Raw genomic sequence first — 20,324 nt, 5'->3', positions numbered from 1 at the left:
CAATTTAAGAAAGATAAAAAAAATGCCACTAAGGTCTATGTTTAGAGAAATACTATTCAAAAGTTGACCAACAACAACAATAAAAGGTCTACTTTGCATTCACTTAAAATGATTACTATAAGCTCTACCAAAGTGTTTACATTTATAGTTTGGGGATGTATTACTAATTATTCAATGGTTGATGAGATAAGTTAAGATAAAAATTCATCAAAATCTATCTTTTGAGTACCGTTACCAATTAACATGATGTACATCCTAATCAACGAACAAAACAAGACTATATTGCTGTTATATTGTGCCTTCTATTAATATAGTTACTCCATATTTTATAATGTTACCAATCTAATTCTCATTAAGGTAGTTACTTCATATTTTATAATCTTACCAATCTAATTTTAAACATGCATTTTAAAGAAAATTGAAGTTTGAAAAGACAATTTATAATGGATGTGGGACAATGTTTTTAATTTTATAACTTTCTTCCTCATCAACTTCAACTATACTAAAATATTATCACCTATTATTATATTAAAAGACACTTTAATCTAGAATATTGTAGCATATATTTATATAGATATAGGTGATCATCACGAGATATTACTAAAGCTAGCTAGTGGTGGTGATTAAAAAGCTAACTTGGTGAGAAGGGCAAGACAACTAAAAGTAAAAAAGCTTCCCAACTCACTAAGTTCCATATCCATACCATGCACACATGAATCCACCTAATGCATTAAATTAACTAGCCTCCCAAAAAATGACTATAAAATATGTTGGCCTTAAGATATAGTTTTTCAAAATCACCACAATTAAGCTATAGGTATGAGGATGATGAAGATGAGGTTCACTAAAGAAACTATAATAATAAAACCATCATCATCAGTTGTAGTATTGATGATTTGGTTTTGGCTCAGTGGTTTGGGTTGTTCACAGCCACAGCAACAGCAGAGTCAAGTGCCCTGTTTTTTCATTTTTGGTGACTCTTTGGTAGACAATGGAAATAACAATGGTATTATTTCTCTTGCCAGAGCCAATTACCAACCCTATGGTATTGACTTCCCACAAGGCTCAACTGGTCGTTTCACCAACGGCCGTACATTTGTCGATGTTCTAGGTACGTACATGTAATAAATTAATCCTAATCTATTTATATATATAGCATTGTTAATTGTTATTTGGATACAATGCTGTCTGCTAGCTCTAGGCGTGTCTTCTTGCAATTGGTTAACCATACTCTCTAAAATTATATTAAATTATATGAAACTCAATATTTAATTAGACCAATAATAATATTGACATATAAGAAAGTACAAACGGTACCTTTTAACATTTCTCATACATATATATCATTAATTATTAGTTATACTCCTGTCCTGATCAATGTTATTAATAGGGTAATCAAGATTTCTTTCCTTCGAACTTTTCGTGCCACAAAAATAATTTTCTGTTCAAGTTTACTAACGAACATTTAATGTAGTGATTGTTTATGTACCAAATCGTGCTTTCTAAACTTTGATATAAGTATTAAATCGTGTTACTTGAACTCAAGGTTGACCCTGAGTTGTATTAAATTATTAAAATAAATGGTATTTTTAAAAATTATTAAGAAAATATGTCTATTTTTAGAAGAACTGTTTCTTCATTTGGGCTCTTGAGTTGGGTGGCCACTAGGCGCAGGTCTAGCCCATCTTAGTCTAAAGTTGGTTCTGCCTGAACTTTGATATGGATTAAATTGTGTTCTACGAACTTCTGTTTATGTCAGGTGACGCCTGTTAGTAAAATTAATTAGAATTAAACAAAAATTAAACAATCTGAAATTTTTTTAATAGAATAAAAAGTTCAAAGTCAATATTTTGTACATATCAAAATTTTGAGAAACAACTCTAATTAGCCTATTGATTAAAGGGCACTACTTAATATTATTGGATGTTAAATATCTATTATATATTGTTGAAGTTGGATTGTGACATTAATAATTTTAATTTATGATAAATTTTCAGCTCAACTATTCGGGTTTCGAACTTATATACCACCTTATGCTAGAACCAGAGGCCGTGCACTACTTAGAGGAGCGAATTATGCATCTGGTGCATCTGGAATTCGAGATGAGACCGGAAATAATCTGGTACACACATATATATTATATAGTAATTATAAATGTGTATGTTATTTATTTATTTATGAATTTAATAAAAATTTATTGTATGTATATATACAGGGAGGTCACTCGTCTATGAACGACCAAGTATCCAATTTTGGTGAAACAGTAGAACAAATGAGAAGGTTTTTCAGAGGAGATACCAATGCACTAAACACTTATCTCAGCAAATGTATATTTTATTCTGGGTTGGGAAGTAACGATTATCTTAACAATTATTTCATGACTGATTACTACTCAACTAGCTCACAATACACACCAAGAGCTTATGCTTCAGCACTTATTCAAGACTACACACGTCAACTCACTGTAAGTACTAGTATTAATTTTAATTTTAATTTTAATTTTAATTAATTAATAACTCACCATATTTTCTTTTCATTATATGATTATGTATAGCAATTGTATCGATTGGGGGCTCGAAAGATGATTGTTACATCAGTGGGCCAGATTGGTTGCATACCATATGAGTTAGCTAGATTCGATGGTAACAACAGCCGATGTAATGAAGATATCAATAAGGCTATACAAATTTTCAACACACAGATTATAAGACTGGTCAACCGTTTCAACAGTCAATTCCCAGGAGCCAAATTTGTGTACATGGATTTTTATCAGAGCACCGTTGATCTATACCGGAAAGCAAGATCCTACGGTATATATTATATTGTCACTAACTACTAAATCGTGTCACTGTCTCTATACATGAGAATTGAAAAGACAAAAAAATCACATTCATTCTGGTTAATTAATATACATAATTATACACAGGTTTTGAGGAGTTAGACAAGGGTTGTTGTGGAGTTGGAAGAAACAATGGGCAAATTACTTGTTTGCCACTTCAACAGCCATGTGAAGATCGTAGCAAGTATTTGTTTTGGGATGCTTTTCATCCAACTGAAGCTGTCAACATTATATTAGGCAAAGCTGCTTATGGTTCCAAAACGCAGTCGTATACATATCCCATAAATATCCAACAGTTGGTTTCACTTTGATTAATATATAATTAATATTCATACAATATAATTAATTAATTTTCATTTTACTTTTCCTAATGTTCCAGAGATAAGAATAAGAAGCTCTTTATTCTTCTTCTTAATGTAATAAAAGCACATTGATATAAATTAATAATAATAATAATCTCAGAACAATATTAATTGTCTTTGATCGAGATTGATCAAGCAAATGTTTCTACGTACATATATAGTACAAATACAATTATATATTATTGAAATGAAATACATCATAACAGATAAATTTTCCAATACATAATTATTTAATTAATTAGTAGTAGTTGGAATTTTAAGATTAGCAAGTTGTTGAATGTTGATAGGATAAATATTACGGTTATCTCCATTGAAAGCTTTTTTTCCCATGATGATGTTTACTGCTGAAGTTGGGTGAAATGCATCCCAGAAAATATATTCTTGTCTGTTTGGACATGGTGTTTGTAATGGCAGACATGTAATTTGGCCTCTGTTCCTTCCAATCCCACAGCAACCACGATTTATAACACTAAAACCTATATAAGTCAAAAGAGTTTAATTAATTAATAGTACTATATAATAAAATATGTTATTAAATTAATTAATATATTACCATAAGATGTGGAATTAGCGAGGAGATCTTGGAACATATGTGCAGTGTCAACATATATGAATTTAGATCCTGGTAAATTGGTATTAAGATTATTAATCATAATCTTCACATTTGCATTAAAAGGCATCACAAGTTGATTCACTTCAGTTGAGCAACTTCCACTTGGGCTTTGGGCCAAGATACTTGGTATGCAGCCCATTAGCCCTAGCCCAACGATAACTACTTTTCGAGCTCCAAGGTTATATAGTCTCTGTTGTAAAAATTATTACATTAATTAATTTTACTGTGACTGGTCAGTGGGTAGCTACAAAATTTAAATGAAAAATAAAAGAGGGTAGTAGAGAAGAGAAGTTACTTACTGTGAGTTGTTGAGAATATTGTTGAACTAAGAGATCAGCAAATTGTTGGGCGTTGTACTGATTTCGGGTCGGGTAATTGGGCATGAGATAATTATTAAGATAGTCGTTGCTGCCCATTCCAACAAAGAAGATACAGCTGGCAAGGGACTGTGCCACGTCAACAGCCCCTAGATTATTTGTTATTTGATCTAATGTAATCTCGAAATTCCTTATCTGTTGATTAAAGGGTATGCGACCCACCTGAAAGTTTATCATTTTTAAAAAAACATTATCATTAATTATTACAGAAAAACTAAAGGTATCTTAAGACTAGTTTACTAGTGTGTGTGTGTCTATATATATAGTTGTCTCATAGTAATAAGTAATAACCTAATAATGTAGTGTTAAGAATAGAAATATTCTTATTGAATAATTTTAATTAAATAAATAATATAAAAAATTATTAAGACGGCATCCAGGTCCTTAGGTTAGACAAATTTCCTTTTAAAATTATATATTTTTTTACTAATTTTAAAAAATATTACATTTTACTCGGCTTAATTAAAATATTTTATTTCGTATGACCCACTAAATTTCAGTTGAAGTCTTACAAAATTTCGGCCTGTTACGTCGAGAATTCCAGCTGCTGCTGAAGCGTAGTTGACTCCATGAAGTGCTTGATCTCCATTAGTAGAAGAGAAAGGAGGAATCAGAGGAAGTCCTAGCATTTCCGCTGCATTATAAATTATTATTAATATCTATTTCATTAGTACCATTTACTTAATATATAATCTCATTTACTGAAATCATTATCTACTCAATCTAATATAGATCTTTGCTAGATTTAAGAGTTACCCTTTAAGAAGATTTAGTAGTACACTATAGTTTTTTTGAAGGAAAGTAGTACACTATAGTTAAGTAAAGGCAATATTATAATTCAGAGAGAGAAGAAAAAAAAAATATATTTATATATATATATATGTACATATATGTATATAATGTACCTATTTGGTCAACAATGGTATAGCCATTGGAGAAACGACCAGTAGGTCCACCCTTGAAATCAATACCATAAGGTAAGTAATTGGCCTTAGCAAAAGATAAAGGAAGGTTGTTGTTGTTGCCATTGTCAATGAGAGAATCTCCAAATATGAACATGGCTGGAACCATTTCACTACTACTACTACTCATCATCCCATTATCACCATCATCACTACTATTCCCTATAATAAGTTGCCCTGAAACACCACCTGATCTTAATAACATCATCAAAATCAAAACAAAATAGTACTGCTTAGCCGCCATAGTTTAGTTTTGATAAATCTAATATAACAAAAACGCAGAGCAGAGAACAGAGTGTTTTTAAAAACAACAACAAATATAGGTTGGTTTTGCTAGTTCAACTTATAAGCTTTTAATAGGCTAAGGAAATATGTAATTAATTAAGGTGTGGTAGTTGTACATATTATAAATGCTTCCATCTGTTCTTATCTGCTGCTGTAAATATACATACTGACATCACATTTTCATTTTCTTTTTCTATTACTTAATAAAATTAAATTAATAATAAAAATAAAATAAAAATTTCCTTTACAAATCTCTCCATTTTTTATAATATTCATTTTTTCTTACTAATATTCTCTTGTGGTTGAGAAAGGCACACACCACCATCTAAAAATGTCATATCATTATTATCAATGCAATTGAATATCAAACTCTAAAATTATAACTACTTCTCAGTTCTTTATAAATATATACATGTATAAATTTTCACTTAATATATGTAACATATAAATATTTAAATTTTCACTTAAAAATATGTATATTAAAATTAATTACACATAATTTAAATATAAAAATTAATAGTATAACTTTATATAGGCATATAAAAAAAATCCATTTAGTGTGATCGGGTCGGAGCTCTAATCCGACGGATCACTTCTGATCCAAAATAATCGGATGCTTGTTGAATCTCGGGTCACATCCGCTCCACCTCGCCTAATTTTTTTCGGATCGGATCTGATCTGATCCAGTTTAATTTATTTTTTAAAAAACAAAACTAAATTCAAGACTCGGACTCGGATTGAGACCTGCACCCAGACCCGGGACCCAGACCAGGATTGGACTCGCCTGGGACCCAAACTCGGATCCGAACCTAAGACATGGGACCCGGACCCAAACACCCAGACCCGACTGCTCGGACTTGGACCCAGGGCCCGGACCCTTCACCCGACATGAGACTCAGGACCAAACTCGAACTCGGGACCCAAGATCCTAATCTGAGACCCAGGACTCATATCTAGACCCAAACTCGGGACCGAACTCGAACTCGGGACCCAAGATCCTAACTTGGGACCCAGGACTCGGGCCCGGAATCGGACCTAGACACATACCCGTATCCAGACTCGGGACCCAAGACCCGAACCTGGACCAGAAGAATTATTGGGTTTGTTGATCTCTTGTAATGTGGTTAATTAATGAATACTCACTTTCACCATAAAATAAATAAATAAAAATAATAACATATAATATTAATAAAACATTCTGCAACATATATATATAAATATATATATAGGGCAAGACTATGGTAGGACCTAACAAAAGTTCCCTACCGGTAGGGAACTTTTTTTAACCATTGATTTTAGATCGTGTGGTTATTAAGATATAAGGTGTATACTCTTACAATAGGACTGCTTGTATACAATTAAAACTTTATACATATTATAATAATATTTAATTATATATTTATTTTAAAAAATAAAATAATATTAATAATTAAAAAAATTATTAAGTATTAATTTGAATTATTATTTTTTTTAAGTTAACTCTCATGTAAATCTTAACAGTTTCCACACTAATATTATTGTTATTCTAATTTTTATTCTCACTCGATATATTAAACTAGTGTGTTCCTCTTTTTTTTTTTTTTTCCTTTTATCTATTTTTCCGTTTTTTTGTTGGGAAATTTCTTTTTCTTTTATTCATCAATAAATTTTAGGAGTTTTTTTATCAAGTCATTTTTTTTTATCAATTTTGACTATAATATTATGTTGTATTATTATTATTATTATTATTATTATTATTATTATTATTATTATTATTATTATAAAGTGATTTGGATCACTTAAGAATTTACAATAAAAACATCAACATTTGAAGTGGGAACCTTTATTTTATTTATTTATTTTTTTTTCATTTTATTGATTAATAAATTTTATGGGTTTCTAGATTAGCATCTTTTTTTTCATCGTCGGAGTAATTGCCGATGTCAGAAAAGTCGTTAGTGCATGTAGTGGTGTTCATCAAACCACTCAAACCGTTCAAATCGCCCACACCGCACCATACCGCAAAAAAATGTGGTTTGAAATTCTTTGCGGTGCGGTCGCGATTTGAATTTTTCCTAAACTGCGCAGTGCAGTGCGATTTGCAGTTTTGAATTGTTAATATGCGGTTCAAACCGCAACGCATCGCATATTATAAAAATTTCAATTTTTATATTTATTTAGGTTCAATATGTGAAGGCCCAACCTAAGCCCACTAATTTTTTTTTTTTTTTTGCTGAAAAAATAATTATTGTATCGTTGAAACTTACATTTTTTTTTCATATTTTTTTCAAGTCTTATGATATTTTTGACAAGTGTTGCTCAAACTTTGTTGTATTTGTGATAATTTAATTATTTAGTGATAGTCCAAAATGTAAAAACTGCATAAACCGCACCGCACCATTTTTTGCATGCAGTTTTTGCAATTTTATAGTTTTGCGGTGCGAGTGCAGTTTGGGAAATTAGAAAAATACATGTGCGGGTTGGTTTGAAAAAATAGTCAAAAATTGCACCACCCGCATCGCGAACACCCCTAGCTGCCGACATTGGAAAAGTCATCGAAATTGGTATTGTCCCCAGAAAAATCACTGAAAATATTAGCAAAAAGCCGGTTTCTTGATTTTTCCGGCGACAATACCGATTCCGATGACTTTTCGGAGTTTGCTGTCGGTGTCGGAAAAGTCGACAGAGTAGCTGTCAGTGTCGGAAAAATTGCCGGAGTTGCTGACGGCATCGAAAAAGTCATTTGAATTGGCATTGTCGCTGGAAAAATTACCGAAAAAATCATCAAGAAACTGAATTGGCATCTGAATTCGTAATTTTTCTAAGAAACCAGTTTCTTAGTAATTTTTTCGGTGTGCCAATTCCGATGACTTTTCTAGCGCCAGCAGCAACTCCGGTGACTTTTCTGACACCTGCAGCTACTTTGACGATTTTTCCAGCGCCGGTAACAAACTTCGGTAATTTTTTCGGTACCAATAACAAATAAAATTGCCTAAATAAATAAAAATATTAAATATGGACTTTGAAAACCTAATTTATATATATGGCATATCAAATACTATAAAATATCTAAAAAAAAAATGCCATATAAATTAGTCAAACTTAAAAGTACCAAGTAAATAACTTTTAAAATTCTGAATATAATTTTCTTTTTTGTTATATGATAGTGTATATTATTATTATTGGAATATTATATGAATTTTTGAAAATTTATAAATAATTTATAGTATTAAAAATTTAAATGGATTACTTTTATTAAAATTTTAAAAAAAATTAAAAGACCCGTAAAAATAGTCACCCACCGTGGTTTCTTTGATAAAGTAATGGGCTTTTTATTATTTTTTTTTTCTTAAAGAAAAAATTGGCTGTAAATGAATACATTAATATTAGGTGTACCATTTTTTTCTTAATTCTTATTGGCCCATTTAGCTTCCCTATGCCATGAGGTAAAATGAAAGGTGCCTACACTAGATTTCCCCTATATATATATATCTACAAACATTTTTCTTTAAATGAGAGAATGCATATGTAGGGGGTGGCAATAATTTTTAGGATTATTTTTTTTGCTAAGTTTATAACATATGGTTTTTTTTTTTTTGAAAAAAATTATTTGATGAAAAAAAATCAAACAAAATTAAAAAAAAAAAAAAAAATTGGAAAAACAATTTAGGGTAGGGTAACCAGTAACCACATACCTTACACTGTCTTTCTCAATTTGTTTTTTTTTTTGAATTTTTCCATGAAATAATTTTTTTGGAAAACAAAAGCCCTATTTTTGCACAAATTGTATAAAAACTAGGGATTATTTCACAAAAACATAAAAACAACAAAAAAATTAGAAAAATACGGTTTCTCGGAATTTTAAATATTTTTACGATTTTTTTGATTTTATTTACAGAAAATACGGTCTTTTTAAGTTGTAATCTTGTTAATTTGTTGTTGATTTTTTGTTACATGTATGTTATTTTTTGCTGCTATTTTGATGTTATTTTCTCGTTACTTTTATGTAGTTTTCTTGTTGATTTTATGTTGTTTGCGTGTTATTTTTTAGAAAACCGTAAAAATGTAAAAAAATATTCTTTGAACGTAAAAATGTAAATATTTTACAAAAAATGGTGCATTATTATGTAATTATTCCTAAAATCTAATAAATATGTAATTTGCACTAATTTTTTTATTGTAAATGATTTATTTATTGACTTTTTTAAATTAACTTGCACCAAGTGTGTTGCTGCAAAAAAAAAACAAAAAAAAAAAAAACCAATTGTGTTGGATCACAAAGAAAATGGTTTTACTTGCTGAGTTTATGTGCTAAATTTAATATTTTCTTTTTCATATCATCCAATAGAGATGGTTTAATCTTTCACACTAAATTTAGTATAATTTTTAGTATATGTATCAAATTTAAAAGCATTACTCTTTAAAATATTGTTGGAGCAATGGTTTTTCTATTATTATTTTTACTCACTCACTCATTCCTCACTTATTATTTCCTCTAAGTGACGGACTCTCTCTATCAATCCTTCTAGGGTTAATAATGTACCATTTACTTTTGTGTGGTTTAATAAAAAATAAATTATTTAAAATTTATATTGAAACACTATGTTAGTTACTTCACCTAGTTTTAAAAATGTATTTTATAGAATAGTGAAGTTAAAGAAAGACCCCTTGAAATGGATGTGGGACAATATATTTTATTTTCTGTCACAAAATATATACCAAACCATTACTTGCAAATTTTATAAACTTAATTCAAATTATATAAAAACTACTTAAAGAAGTCTATTCGCTCACTATAAATAAATATTATTCGGAATAAAATTTCAATATTTTCATAAAATAACTAACAAGGGGAATATATAAAAATATATATTAGTACTGTTTTGGAAATTAGTAATGTTTAGTTTTAAGATATATACTCATAAATTATGTATATACATAATCAGTGTTAACCGTTGAGTTGTTCGTTGTTATATCCAAGACAAATATACAAGTGATGACATTTCCATATGCAGCTCTTTGTAATTGTTAGGAAGAAAATAAGTAATTTTTTGTAATTTTTTTTTCTTTTTGAAAAGGAATTTGTAAAACTTTTATTTATTTATTTATTTATTTATTAAAAAAGTGTTTTTAGATAAATAGAAAGCGATTAGATCTCACAGTTATTACAAAATAGATTTTCAGGAATAAAAGATAACAGAATACAATCAAATCTCTGGTGGGTAAACGCCCACTTTGCCACATTATGGACTACAAAATTACAAGTTCTACTAATATTAGAGAAAATGCAACTAACAAACAAGGGACATGATCTATTACAAAATGAGATATAGTTCTCAAGCGCTCAATAAAACTCCTTCCCATGCATTAAGAGCATTGATAACTACCCTCGAGTCACTCTCCCCAATAATAAACTTGGAACCGTAGTCCTTAGCTACATCCAGAGCCGAGCAGCAGGCCATTGCTTCCCCGCATCAGAAAAATCTAACCGAGTTATTTGAACCCAAACCACCGTGCCGAGATGATTTCTTGCTTACTACAGTATACATGTTTTCTAACCCCACTTTAATATCACAATTCAGCTTGAGCCAATACTGAAGAGGAGGATGCCAGACATCCACCAAGCTCGGAGCAAGACAAGGAAAAATAGAAGCATGTTGATCTGCAAAAGATATACGAGTAGAGTCAATACACTTCTTCACATCAACTAGACTATTATTGTATACTTTGTCAATACACTAAACTTTTAAGTTTAGTGTTTTAGCTCCTCACAATATTTGATGGTGTTAAATTTAGGAGCAAATCTAGTAGATGTTCAAAAGAATCAAAACTTTAAATTCTGTTACATAAGTCAACACGGCTATTCATAATAAAGTGTGCTATAAGGAATGGTTGAGCAAATAGAAGATGTTCAATTAATGCAGTGAGAAAACCAAAAATGGTAAAAGAAAACCATATTGGCTAAAGCTTTAGCATTTGATTTTGAGTTGATGAGGCAGTACATACATACAATAATTAATTGCTCTATATAATATTTTGTAGTGGTATTGATTGGGCACTACAGATGTGTTTTAAATTTTATCAATGGTCTAGTTGGGGAGTATATTAATTTTCAATTGCATTATTTCAAATTCCAATTTCCCAGATTAAACTACTATATATTGCTAGTTCCGTTAATCCAAGTGCTATTTATATTTATAAATAATTTACTTATTGTTGTTGTGAGGTGGAAAGAATGGGTGTGTTGACTTAAAAAACTTAATACTAATGGTTTTGTTATTAAATCTTGGAATAGATAGGATAGGGTATTAGGGTGTGTAGTAGTCAATAGTCATGGTCAATTGTACATGTAGTGAATGGTTAGTTGTAATTAATTTTGAATGTGGAAGTGGAAAGGGGGGCCGTTGAGATAGTTGAGAAACTTATACCAATCTCAATAGTCAACCAACCAACATAACATTATATATGCTTCATTCAATCTATCTTATTACTTATTATGTCAACTTCAACTTGATCTTATATTTTTGAAATATAATAAATTTCGTCTTCAAAATTATTTATACATTAAACAATAATTTTAATTTGGAACAATTATCTAAACTTTCTTGAGTGCTAACATAACCATTATCAATTTAAGAAACTAATATTATTACTTATAGTTATAATTAAGATAAATTATAACAAATACCAGTATTTAGGTTAGCAAATTAACCTTTAAATTTCCTTTGTTAATATTTTGTTACGCCATTAGTCTCTAACCGTTAACTTTTTTTTTTTTTTTTTTCATGAATAAGCAATTATTTAATTGCTCAATACTCATGACCAATGAGTTCAATGGGGACTTATTTGATCAAACCGATTTCTATCTATAATACTTGTTTTCTCATTTTAAAAAGAGAAAACCTTACACAAATTCTTTTTTAATATTTTGTACAAGAGTATGAATAGTGTAAACTTGTTGATTTCACAAGATGTTATTTCTTACCTCACAAATATTATATACAAGGCTATTGATAATAGCAATATAGATTTCTCTTTGAAATTTAGAGTGATTGCTCATCTTGATCTTCTTTATACAAGATTCCAACTCCATTTGGTGGATCTGCAACCCTGCCCAATTGTACAAATGAAGAGCAATAGAAGAAATACACCTGCAACCGAAGAACAAATGCTGGTGAGTTTCGACATGTTGATTACAAAACAGACACATTGTCTATGCAATACAACCAAACTTCAACAATCTTTCTCTCGTTTTAAGCCTCTACAAACACGCAAGCAAAGTGATAAACTTGTGCTTGGGAATGCTCTGCCTATTCCAGACTAAAGATAACCAAATTTTCCTATCGTTGGACCTCGACCACAGCTGAATACAAACATTAGAAATGTTGAATTTCTTAAGAAACTCATTTTCTGTCAAGGAAGTTCTTAACATGTTTTTAACCATGACGATTGTTTTCCAGTACCAACTGGAGTTCTGTAGAGCATCATAGCTCCACCAGTTTTTCTCTTTTGTGTAGACAGAATGTATCCAAGCACCCACAAGTTGTCTTCTTAGAAATATCCCGAACATACCTACTTAAGGCACCAATGTTCCATTGTTCTATATTTCGAAAACCCAAACCTCCCTCAACTATTGACTTACAAATTGAGCTCCAGCCCACTAAACACAGACCGGTGAAATCTAAACTGCTTTGCCAAAGGAAGACTCTAACTGTTAACAATAATTATTGAGTCGGCTCATATGTATCAATTTTGTATTGATTCAGTTAACATAATATCTAAAATTAAGTTAAAAGTCCAAGTGAAGAATGTTAAGAAAACTCTCTATTGCACTCTCTTTCACACTCCTGATATGTGGATATTATAAAAAAAAATATATATATATATAGATATAAATTATTAGTGCTAAGAAACCTCCAAGTCATTTACATTCTCTTTAATAAATGAAACTATTATTTAATTATTTTAGATCTTAAAATATTATAAATCATTAATACAGTAATAAAGTATTTTTTTTTTTTTTTGATAACGTAATAAAGTTGGATTTAACATTTTAAATCCATCTTAATTAAAGCTAAAAGGGATAAAACGACACAACGATTACGTAAAACATGAGCAACAACGTGTCGTTTACTTTCAATCCTGAAGAATAGTAACTGCACCCCACCGCGCACACAGTGCAGTCCGGAGCTGTCCCACTAATAAACTAGAACAGCCTTAGGAAATAGCAGAGAACATTACAATTTAAACTAAGCCTAGATATACAAAATAAAAATACCATAAGATAAGATGGACAAAAGTAAATAATAGTTTACAAGACTGAAGTGCGGTCAATAGACTCAATACAAAAATGATTCTAAGGCTTCCATAATTTCATTGTGCAGTCCTCACCATATGTGGCCACCAAATTTCTATGGGGGTGATGAGTAATACCAATTACATCTTTCTCATGGACCTGCCCAAACAACATATTATATTTCAGAAGATCATACTTCTTACAATGAAAATCAAGTGCTTATCAACCCGCATATTGTTTTTGCATGGTAACAGGTTCCCAACTTACCACGACTCGGAGGAAAACTGATTCACACGGTGTTAAAACTTAAAAGAAAAGAAGTTGCTGTTTTTATGCTATGTCTAAATAACCAATTTTCGAGTTTTCTGATTTAGTTAAGACAGAAAAAATACCTTCATCAGGTGCTCTAGTTTACCAGATTGGTAGCTGAAGCAGTATATATTCCTGCATGGAGGTAACAGCTTATATTAAAGAAATTGATTAAATATAAAAGTGAAAATTAGAAGCATATAATAAAATCATAAGTGATGCTCAGGCTGAAGATAACAAGATCTGTAGCAATGTCAGAATATGAAACAACAATTTCAAATCAGAATCTGAACTTTGCAGCAGAATACTCTCTTGACATTCACGCAAGACAGAAAAAATTGGACAATGCATTCAACTCAAGATATTGTAAAATACAACAGAGTGAATTTAACAAGCAGTTATAATACTAGCTATCTTCTCCAAATATCCATCTTCCCAATTCAACGTAAATACATATCAATAGGTTGAAACGTTGAATATTGGAATGTATAACGTTGTGAAACTATCGAGTACTGAGTGGGAGAACATTAGTATAATATATAGTTTAAACTTTGAATTACCTGTCTTCACCAACACAATAAATCCATTCACCTTTAGGTGAAACACAAGCTGCCACAAAATCTCCACCTTCTCTTTTACCTGATGAAAAGCTCTTCACAACCTACACCGTAGTACAGAAACAAACTCAATAAAATTAATTACTTCATAACAAAGTAAAATAAAAATCTCATAACTCCTAAAACCAATAAGGTAAGAACATTAAAAGTTGGGTTAAATTTAGATACATGACAATACATTCTTGTTCTAATTTATGCTGATAATAGATACCTGTCCTTGAAGAGTCATGATGTATATAGATGAGGTCTTGTTGCATACAATGATGTGTTCGGTACTTTTTGGGAAAAGATGAACAGAATTCACAGACGCATCGCCACCCTATAAGCCAGAAAGGAAAACAACAATTAGGAAGAAGAAAAAATTCTAATCTATAAATTACAGTATCTCACACTCACAAGCATGCACACACAACAACGCATGTGCATGCACACACAACAACGCATGTGCATGCACACACAACAACGCATGCGCATGCGCATGCACACAACAACGCATGCGCATGGTGCAAACTTGCGCAAACTCGCGCAAACTTGCGCAAACTCGCGCAATCCATAAACTACAGATTTTAACAAATGAATACCCTTAGAGGAGGAGGTGGTTTGAATGTCTGCAGACATTCTGTAGTCTTCATATCCCACACCTATAAAACAAAGCCAAAAAGAAAATTAAGACCAATGATAGCCTGTATTGACTCAAAGAAGAGATGATGTAGGCTAGTTTCAGATCATCATCGGTGATCAAAACATAGTTGAAAAACTCACTTTAACCGTGCAATCACTAGATGCAGTAATAACACGAGCTCCATCATGTGTAAAGATTGCATCATTTACATAAGATCCATGACCTCGGAATTCCTTTAACAACTTCCCAGATTTAAGACCATGAATCCTGCACAAGAATACCATTTTATTACTAGATCAGAAAGACCATGAAGGGAACTGATGAATGTGACAATAAATAACATAAAGAATGACTGTATACAGTGACGAAGCCAGAAATTTAGTTGAGTGAGGGCTTGAATAAATATTAAGTCAAAACTAATAAAAATGATGATAAATGTATCTTTCAAATTTTCATCTTTAACAAAATAAAATAATACTATTGACAAAAATAAAATAAAATATTATCAATGGTATTGTTTTATTTTTTAATAAAGTATTATTTTTTTTATTATTTGTATTGGACTACTTTTAAAATGGGCTTGATTAGAATAAGAATAGGCTAATGAATCATGATTAAGATAGGGAAACTTACAAAAATACTGGAATTTGGGTTAAGTTTTACAAAAATACTGTCACACGGAAAAGTTTTCAAAAATACTGTGTTTTTGTAAAACACTAGTAGAACACAAAACGGAACAACTCAAAACAACAATAGAACAACTAAAAAACACTAGTAAAACATCAGTGAAAACTTAACACAGTATACTGCAGTATGAAACTTATAAAAAAACACAGTAAAAAAGTAAAAAATACCGCCTGGCAGTATTTTTGTAAAAAAATATCAAAAGTTAGTATACCATGTAAATTTCCCTTAAGATATTGAGTGAGGGCTTTTGTGAATTGGGCTTTAATAAATTGAGTAAAGTGAATTAATATATGTATATATCTACATATAAAAAATTTGATGTATATATTTGAGTGAGGGCTTTAGCCCACATATGGGCTAAAGTCCCTCCGTCCCTGACTGTATAACGGTCGCACGAGCAGCATACTCAGATCAGAAAGAGTGATTATTACAAAGAAAACAGCTGGAAATTGAAAACACAAGTAACAGAAGACAACAGCAAGAAAGCAGAATACATGGAATGATAAGAAAAGCTTATGTTTTCTTCCCAAAAAAAAGGAGCAAAACAGAGCTTTTGCATTTGAAAAAACCAGCGCTTTTAATTGTACCTTGCTGTGCTATCAAATGAGGTACTTAGCAACTGGGTTCCATCTCGAGAAAAGACAACACTTGTGACACCCTGAGAATGCGCGCGTTCAAGACGACGCAAGCATTGACCAGTTCTTATACGCCAAACCTGAATGTGAAAAATACAATTACATTGAGCTTTCAAAATCAATATATGACTAAATTCTTCAATCAAGTAAACAACTTCTATTTGAATCAAGAAAAGGCAAAGACCACAGACCAAAAGAAATTAAAGACCAAAATAACCTATCAAAGTGTACAAAAGATTACGAAATCAAGATATAACTTCGGAATATGCTAAGGTCTACCAAGTGAATGCTACATATTGCCATTTTGAATATTGATGCAACCTAATTGCATGCATACTACTAAACACAAACATCATTAAGCAAAGTACAAAAGAATCAATATTGTTCAACAACACAGTTTTGATTACTTGTCCCGGAGAAGGGAAACTGGACAAAGCCTGAGCTACTTATCGTTCTGGCTCGGATTTAAAGTTTATTGGACAGAAAAGATGTAAATAGAAAAATAAATATAAAATTTAACAAACAAAAATCCACTGCCAGGAAAACCCTACTGAAACGTACTTTGATCTTTCCATCTTGTGATCCAGATGCAAGAATCTCTGAATCCCTACTAAAATCCACACAGAGCACTGGATCGTCGTGCATCATGAAAGTTTCCTACAAATGAATGTAGCTTGTTAGGCAACAAACAAGACTAAAGAGACCTGTAATATTTACCCTATTAAGTTCTAAACAGGACTTATTAAGAGCAATGGCTGTAAGTAATCCAATTATAAAAAACTCACATCCGCCTGATACTGTAAATCCTTCTTCAGTTTCCCACTAATATAATCCCAGACCTGGCAGTTATTCAAAATACGATATACTTAGATATCATCGTATTGTTCTCAACCATTTAACAACAGCAAGAATCCACTTAAAATACCTCAACAAATCCATCAACAGAACAGGAAACAAGAAACTGTCCATCTGGGGAAAAACGAGCACATTCTGCATGACTTTTTGTCCCAAACTGTACCAAGAAACCGGCCAAAAAACACATCACGACTTCAGGAAGAGTTCAGTGTTGTAAAAGTAATACGAGATCGGAGATACAATAAAATTGCTAAAAGATAAAAATTTCAAGAAAATATAAATAACAAAAATCTTCTAGCTCCACCACAATATGAATTTTAATCCCACCAAATGCATCATAAAATTTATACAAAAGGTCATTTTTGTGCTTTCATAGTAAAATTTGTTTCAATGCAATATTCATTTGATGGATATGAAATAACATTAGTTACAATTAATGATAACAAAATATTGCATATTTCAATTCTTGAAGTAGAAATTTTCATATAATCTGTTTTTTTAAGAAAAAAATTGAAACCCCAATAACAATGCACAGGTAAATCAAATCAAATACATAAACTTCTTGCCTTTATGGTATGTGCAAGAGTTGATGGGTATGTGTCTTCTACATCTTGTTTCATAGCAGCTGTTCCTCTAAATAAGTCAAATTGTGTGCCTGGAGGAAGTAACCCTGGAATGGGAGAACAAATTGTTACTTTAAAGAGATTGCAAGATAATATGGTTCTCTTGTCAATGCACAATAAGATTGTATATATACCTTGGTGTTGCTGCCACTTCAACGACTGACCAATAAGAGCCATTAGCCTTGAAGGTGGTACAACAGTAACTTCTGCTGCAAGTGCTGAAAAAGAAAAAGGAAGGAGAATTCATTAATGGAAACAGAAATATCTCATCAACTTTACCAGTCGAAAGACACATTTATATTTTTATTGAGATCTCGATCAAATTAAGACAAGAAATGAGACCAAACCTTGAGCAATTTGTGCACGTCGTTTCTCTTTTGTTGACTCTTGATAAGCCTATTTTTCCATGAAAAAAGTCTGTAAACATCATACTGATATTTAAAAATATAAAATAAACTTCTAGATGCAAGGCTCATATGGTGGTTTAATTTGCACGGTTAAAAAAAACAGGGGCAGTTTTGAATGCTTTCAGTATCAATGAAGCTATTAATTCCATAAGAAAATAAGTAGAGAAACTGAAACTACAAACAATTAATACCTCATTCGGATCAAAATAAGTTCTGACTAGGAGATGCTCAAGTCGCAAGTATCTTTCAGGTTGTTCTTGCTTCATGACACCCATTACCTGAGTTTGTCTTAAGATAGCACGAGCAGTATCCAATTCCCGAAGTTCAATCATTTCCAGAACAATCTACATAATTGACAACAAAGACAAAAAACTTAATGCAACTCACAATGAGTTTGTCTTAAAATGTGCACAAATAGGAGTACAGGACAGCCAGGAATTTCAACTTCATTCACCAAAAACTAAATACAAGAAAAATCAAAAACAAAATTCTAGGTTCACAACCTATGATGAATTTGTAACCACTACTAATATACTCTTTCAGATTGAAAGAGAGAGAGGGACTAGATTACCTGCTCATACAAGTCCTCCAATTTATTCCTTGGAAGTTTAAGTTGAGCAACTTGAGGCAATATTGCATCCCATCTTCCACTATTAATATCAGCAACAAATGTTTCAACACTGTCTACAGTGTTCAAAGATACCTGACACTCACTCTGCAGTGTCTGAAAGGTTTGATGCAACGAATTTTCTTTACAAAATTGAAGCACAATCTTGATCACACTGCGAAGAAAACAAAAAACAACAATGTCAGATTTTGTTGCAATACAAACAGTCCCCATTAACCATATAAGAGCATAAGCTATTTTAGCAGAAATTAAGTGTCTAACAGGGCAATGTTTTTTCATTCCTAGAAAATAAATAGAACCCAAATTTAGCTTATTCTAGTTCTATAACAACCCACCTCCCGAAAATTTCAATACAAATTTAAAAAATTTCAAGCTAGTAATTCCATTGAGTTGAAGTATCAACCTTTTTTTTTTTAACAAGTATTGAGCTTATTCAGAACTATCTTCGCAGAACGAAATTAATAAATGAATGAGTGAAAAAAAAACATTCGAATTGACAGGGAGAAAATTAAAACATACTCTCGAGCTTCGATTTCTAGAGTAGACATGTCGTCGGCCAAGTTTCAGAGGAAAGGGGTTAGGGTTTTGCAGTTCAACGTTGGTACTAGAACGAGGAAGAAACTGAAACTACCACTGTGGCAAACGGCACTGAACAAGGCTGCGTTTTGGGTGGGTCGCAATTTCGTCAATGGACTCGATGGCATCGATTAAAGTTGGGCCTAAATACCGGGCCAAAATCCAAATCCTAGTAGGCTCGCTCACCTAAATGTAACTATATTTTAGAGGTAAGTTGAAAAATACCACTTTTATTAATCAATTAATCAACTTTACCTCTAATTTTATATTTAATTGAAACATACTTCTTTTTATATGTATTTTATCCAAAATACCCTGACATAAGAGAGTCACATGGAGAGTATCTTAAAGTGACAGGGGCAAAATGGTACAATGTTTAAAAAAAGAGGTAAAAATAATAGATTTTAAAAAGAAGGTTAAAATAAAAGAGGACAATATAAAAAGGGTATAGAGTGTAATTTTCTCTATATTTTAAGGAATTATTTCAGAAATACACAAAAATTACAAAAATACATTGTACTGAATTTTAAATATTTTTAAAATTTTTAAAATTTTATTTAAGAAAATTATATTAAATGACCCCAAATTATAGCATTATGTAAGTAAAAAGATTCTCATTTTATAACTTGTAGAGAAATAATTATTTTATACT

General features: G+C 31.1%; 3 protein-coding genes across 3 annotated transcripts; 1 reads left to right on the top strand and 2 right to left on the bottom strand.

Annotated features, from left to right (window-relative positions):
- The first annotated feature begins 698 nt into the window (after positions 1-698).
- Positions 699-3,324, top strand: LOC115699712 (GDSL esterase/lipase At1g33811). Its single transcript, XM_030627243.2, has 5 exons — positions 699-1,111; positions 1,998-2,122; positions 2,216-2,464; positions 2,555-2,810; positions 2,927-3,324. Exons 1-5 carry the CDS (start codon positions 820-822, stop codon positions 3,148-3,150), a joined length of 1,146 nt encoding a protein of 381 aa, XP_030483103.1. The 5' UTR covers positions 699-819; the 3' UTR covers positions 3,151-3,324.
- Positions 3,238-5,496, bottom strand: LOC115699703 (GDSL esterase/lipase At1g71691). Its single transcript, XM_030627234.2, has 5 exons — positions 5,097-5,496; positions 4,704-4,825; positions 4,114-4,353; positions 3,755-4,004; positions 3,238-3,677 (listed from the first exon to the last, which is right to left on the bottom strand). The coding sequence occupies exons 1-5, from the start codon at positions 5,395-5,397 to the stop codon at positions 3,436-3,438; spliced, it is 1,155 nt and encodes a 384-aa protein (XP_030483094.1). The 5' UTR covers positions 5,398-5,496; the 3' UTR covers positions 3,238-3,435.
- Positions 5,497-13,411: 7,915 nt separating this feature from the next.
- Positions 13,412-19,786, bottom strand: LOC115699723 (suppressor of mec-8 and unc-52 protein homolog 1). The gene is made up of 16 exons (XM_030627256.2): positions 19,616-19,786; positions 19,040-19,250; positions 18,660-18,812; positions 18,409-18,457; positions 18,196-18,279; positions 18,005-18,108; positions 17,509-17,595; positions 17,369-17,422; positions 17,145-17,240; positions 16,536-16,663; positions 15,402-15,528; positions 15,221-15,280; positions 14,851-14,958; positions 14,583-14,683; positions 14,106-14,157; positions 13,412-13,872 (listed from the first exon to the last, which is right to left on the bottom strand). Exons 1-16 carry the CDS (start codon positions 19,642-19,644, stop codon positions 13,774-13,776), a joined length of 1,542 nt encoding a protein of 513 aa, XP_030483116.1. The 5' UTR covers positions 19,645-19,786; the 3' UTR covers positions 13,412-13,773.
- Between the last annotated feature and the right edge of the window lie 538 nt (positions 19,787-20,324).

This window comes from Cannabis sativa, chromosome X (assembly GCF_029168945.1).
Source record: "Cannabis sativa cultivar Pink pepper isolate KNU-18-1 chromosome X, ASM2916894v1, whole genome shotgun sequence".
NCBI lineage: Eukaryota > Viridiplantae > Streptophyta > Magnoliopsida > Rosales > Cannabaceae > Cannabis > Cannabis sativa.
Note: the sequence above shows the minus strand (reverse complement) of the source record. Positions and strands in the feature narration are given on the sequence as shown.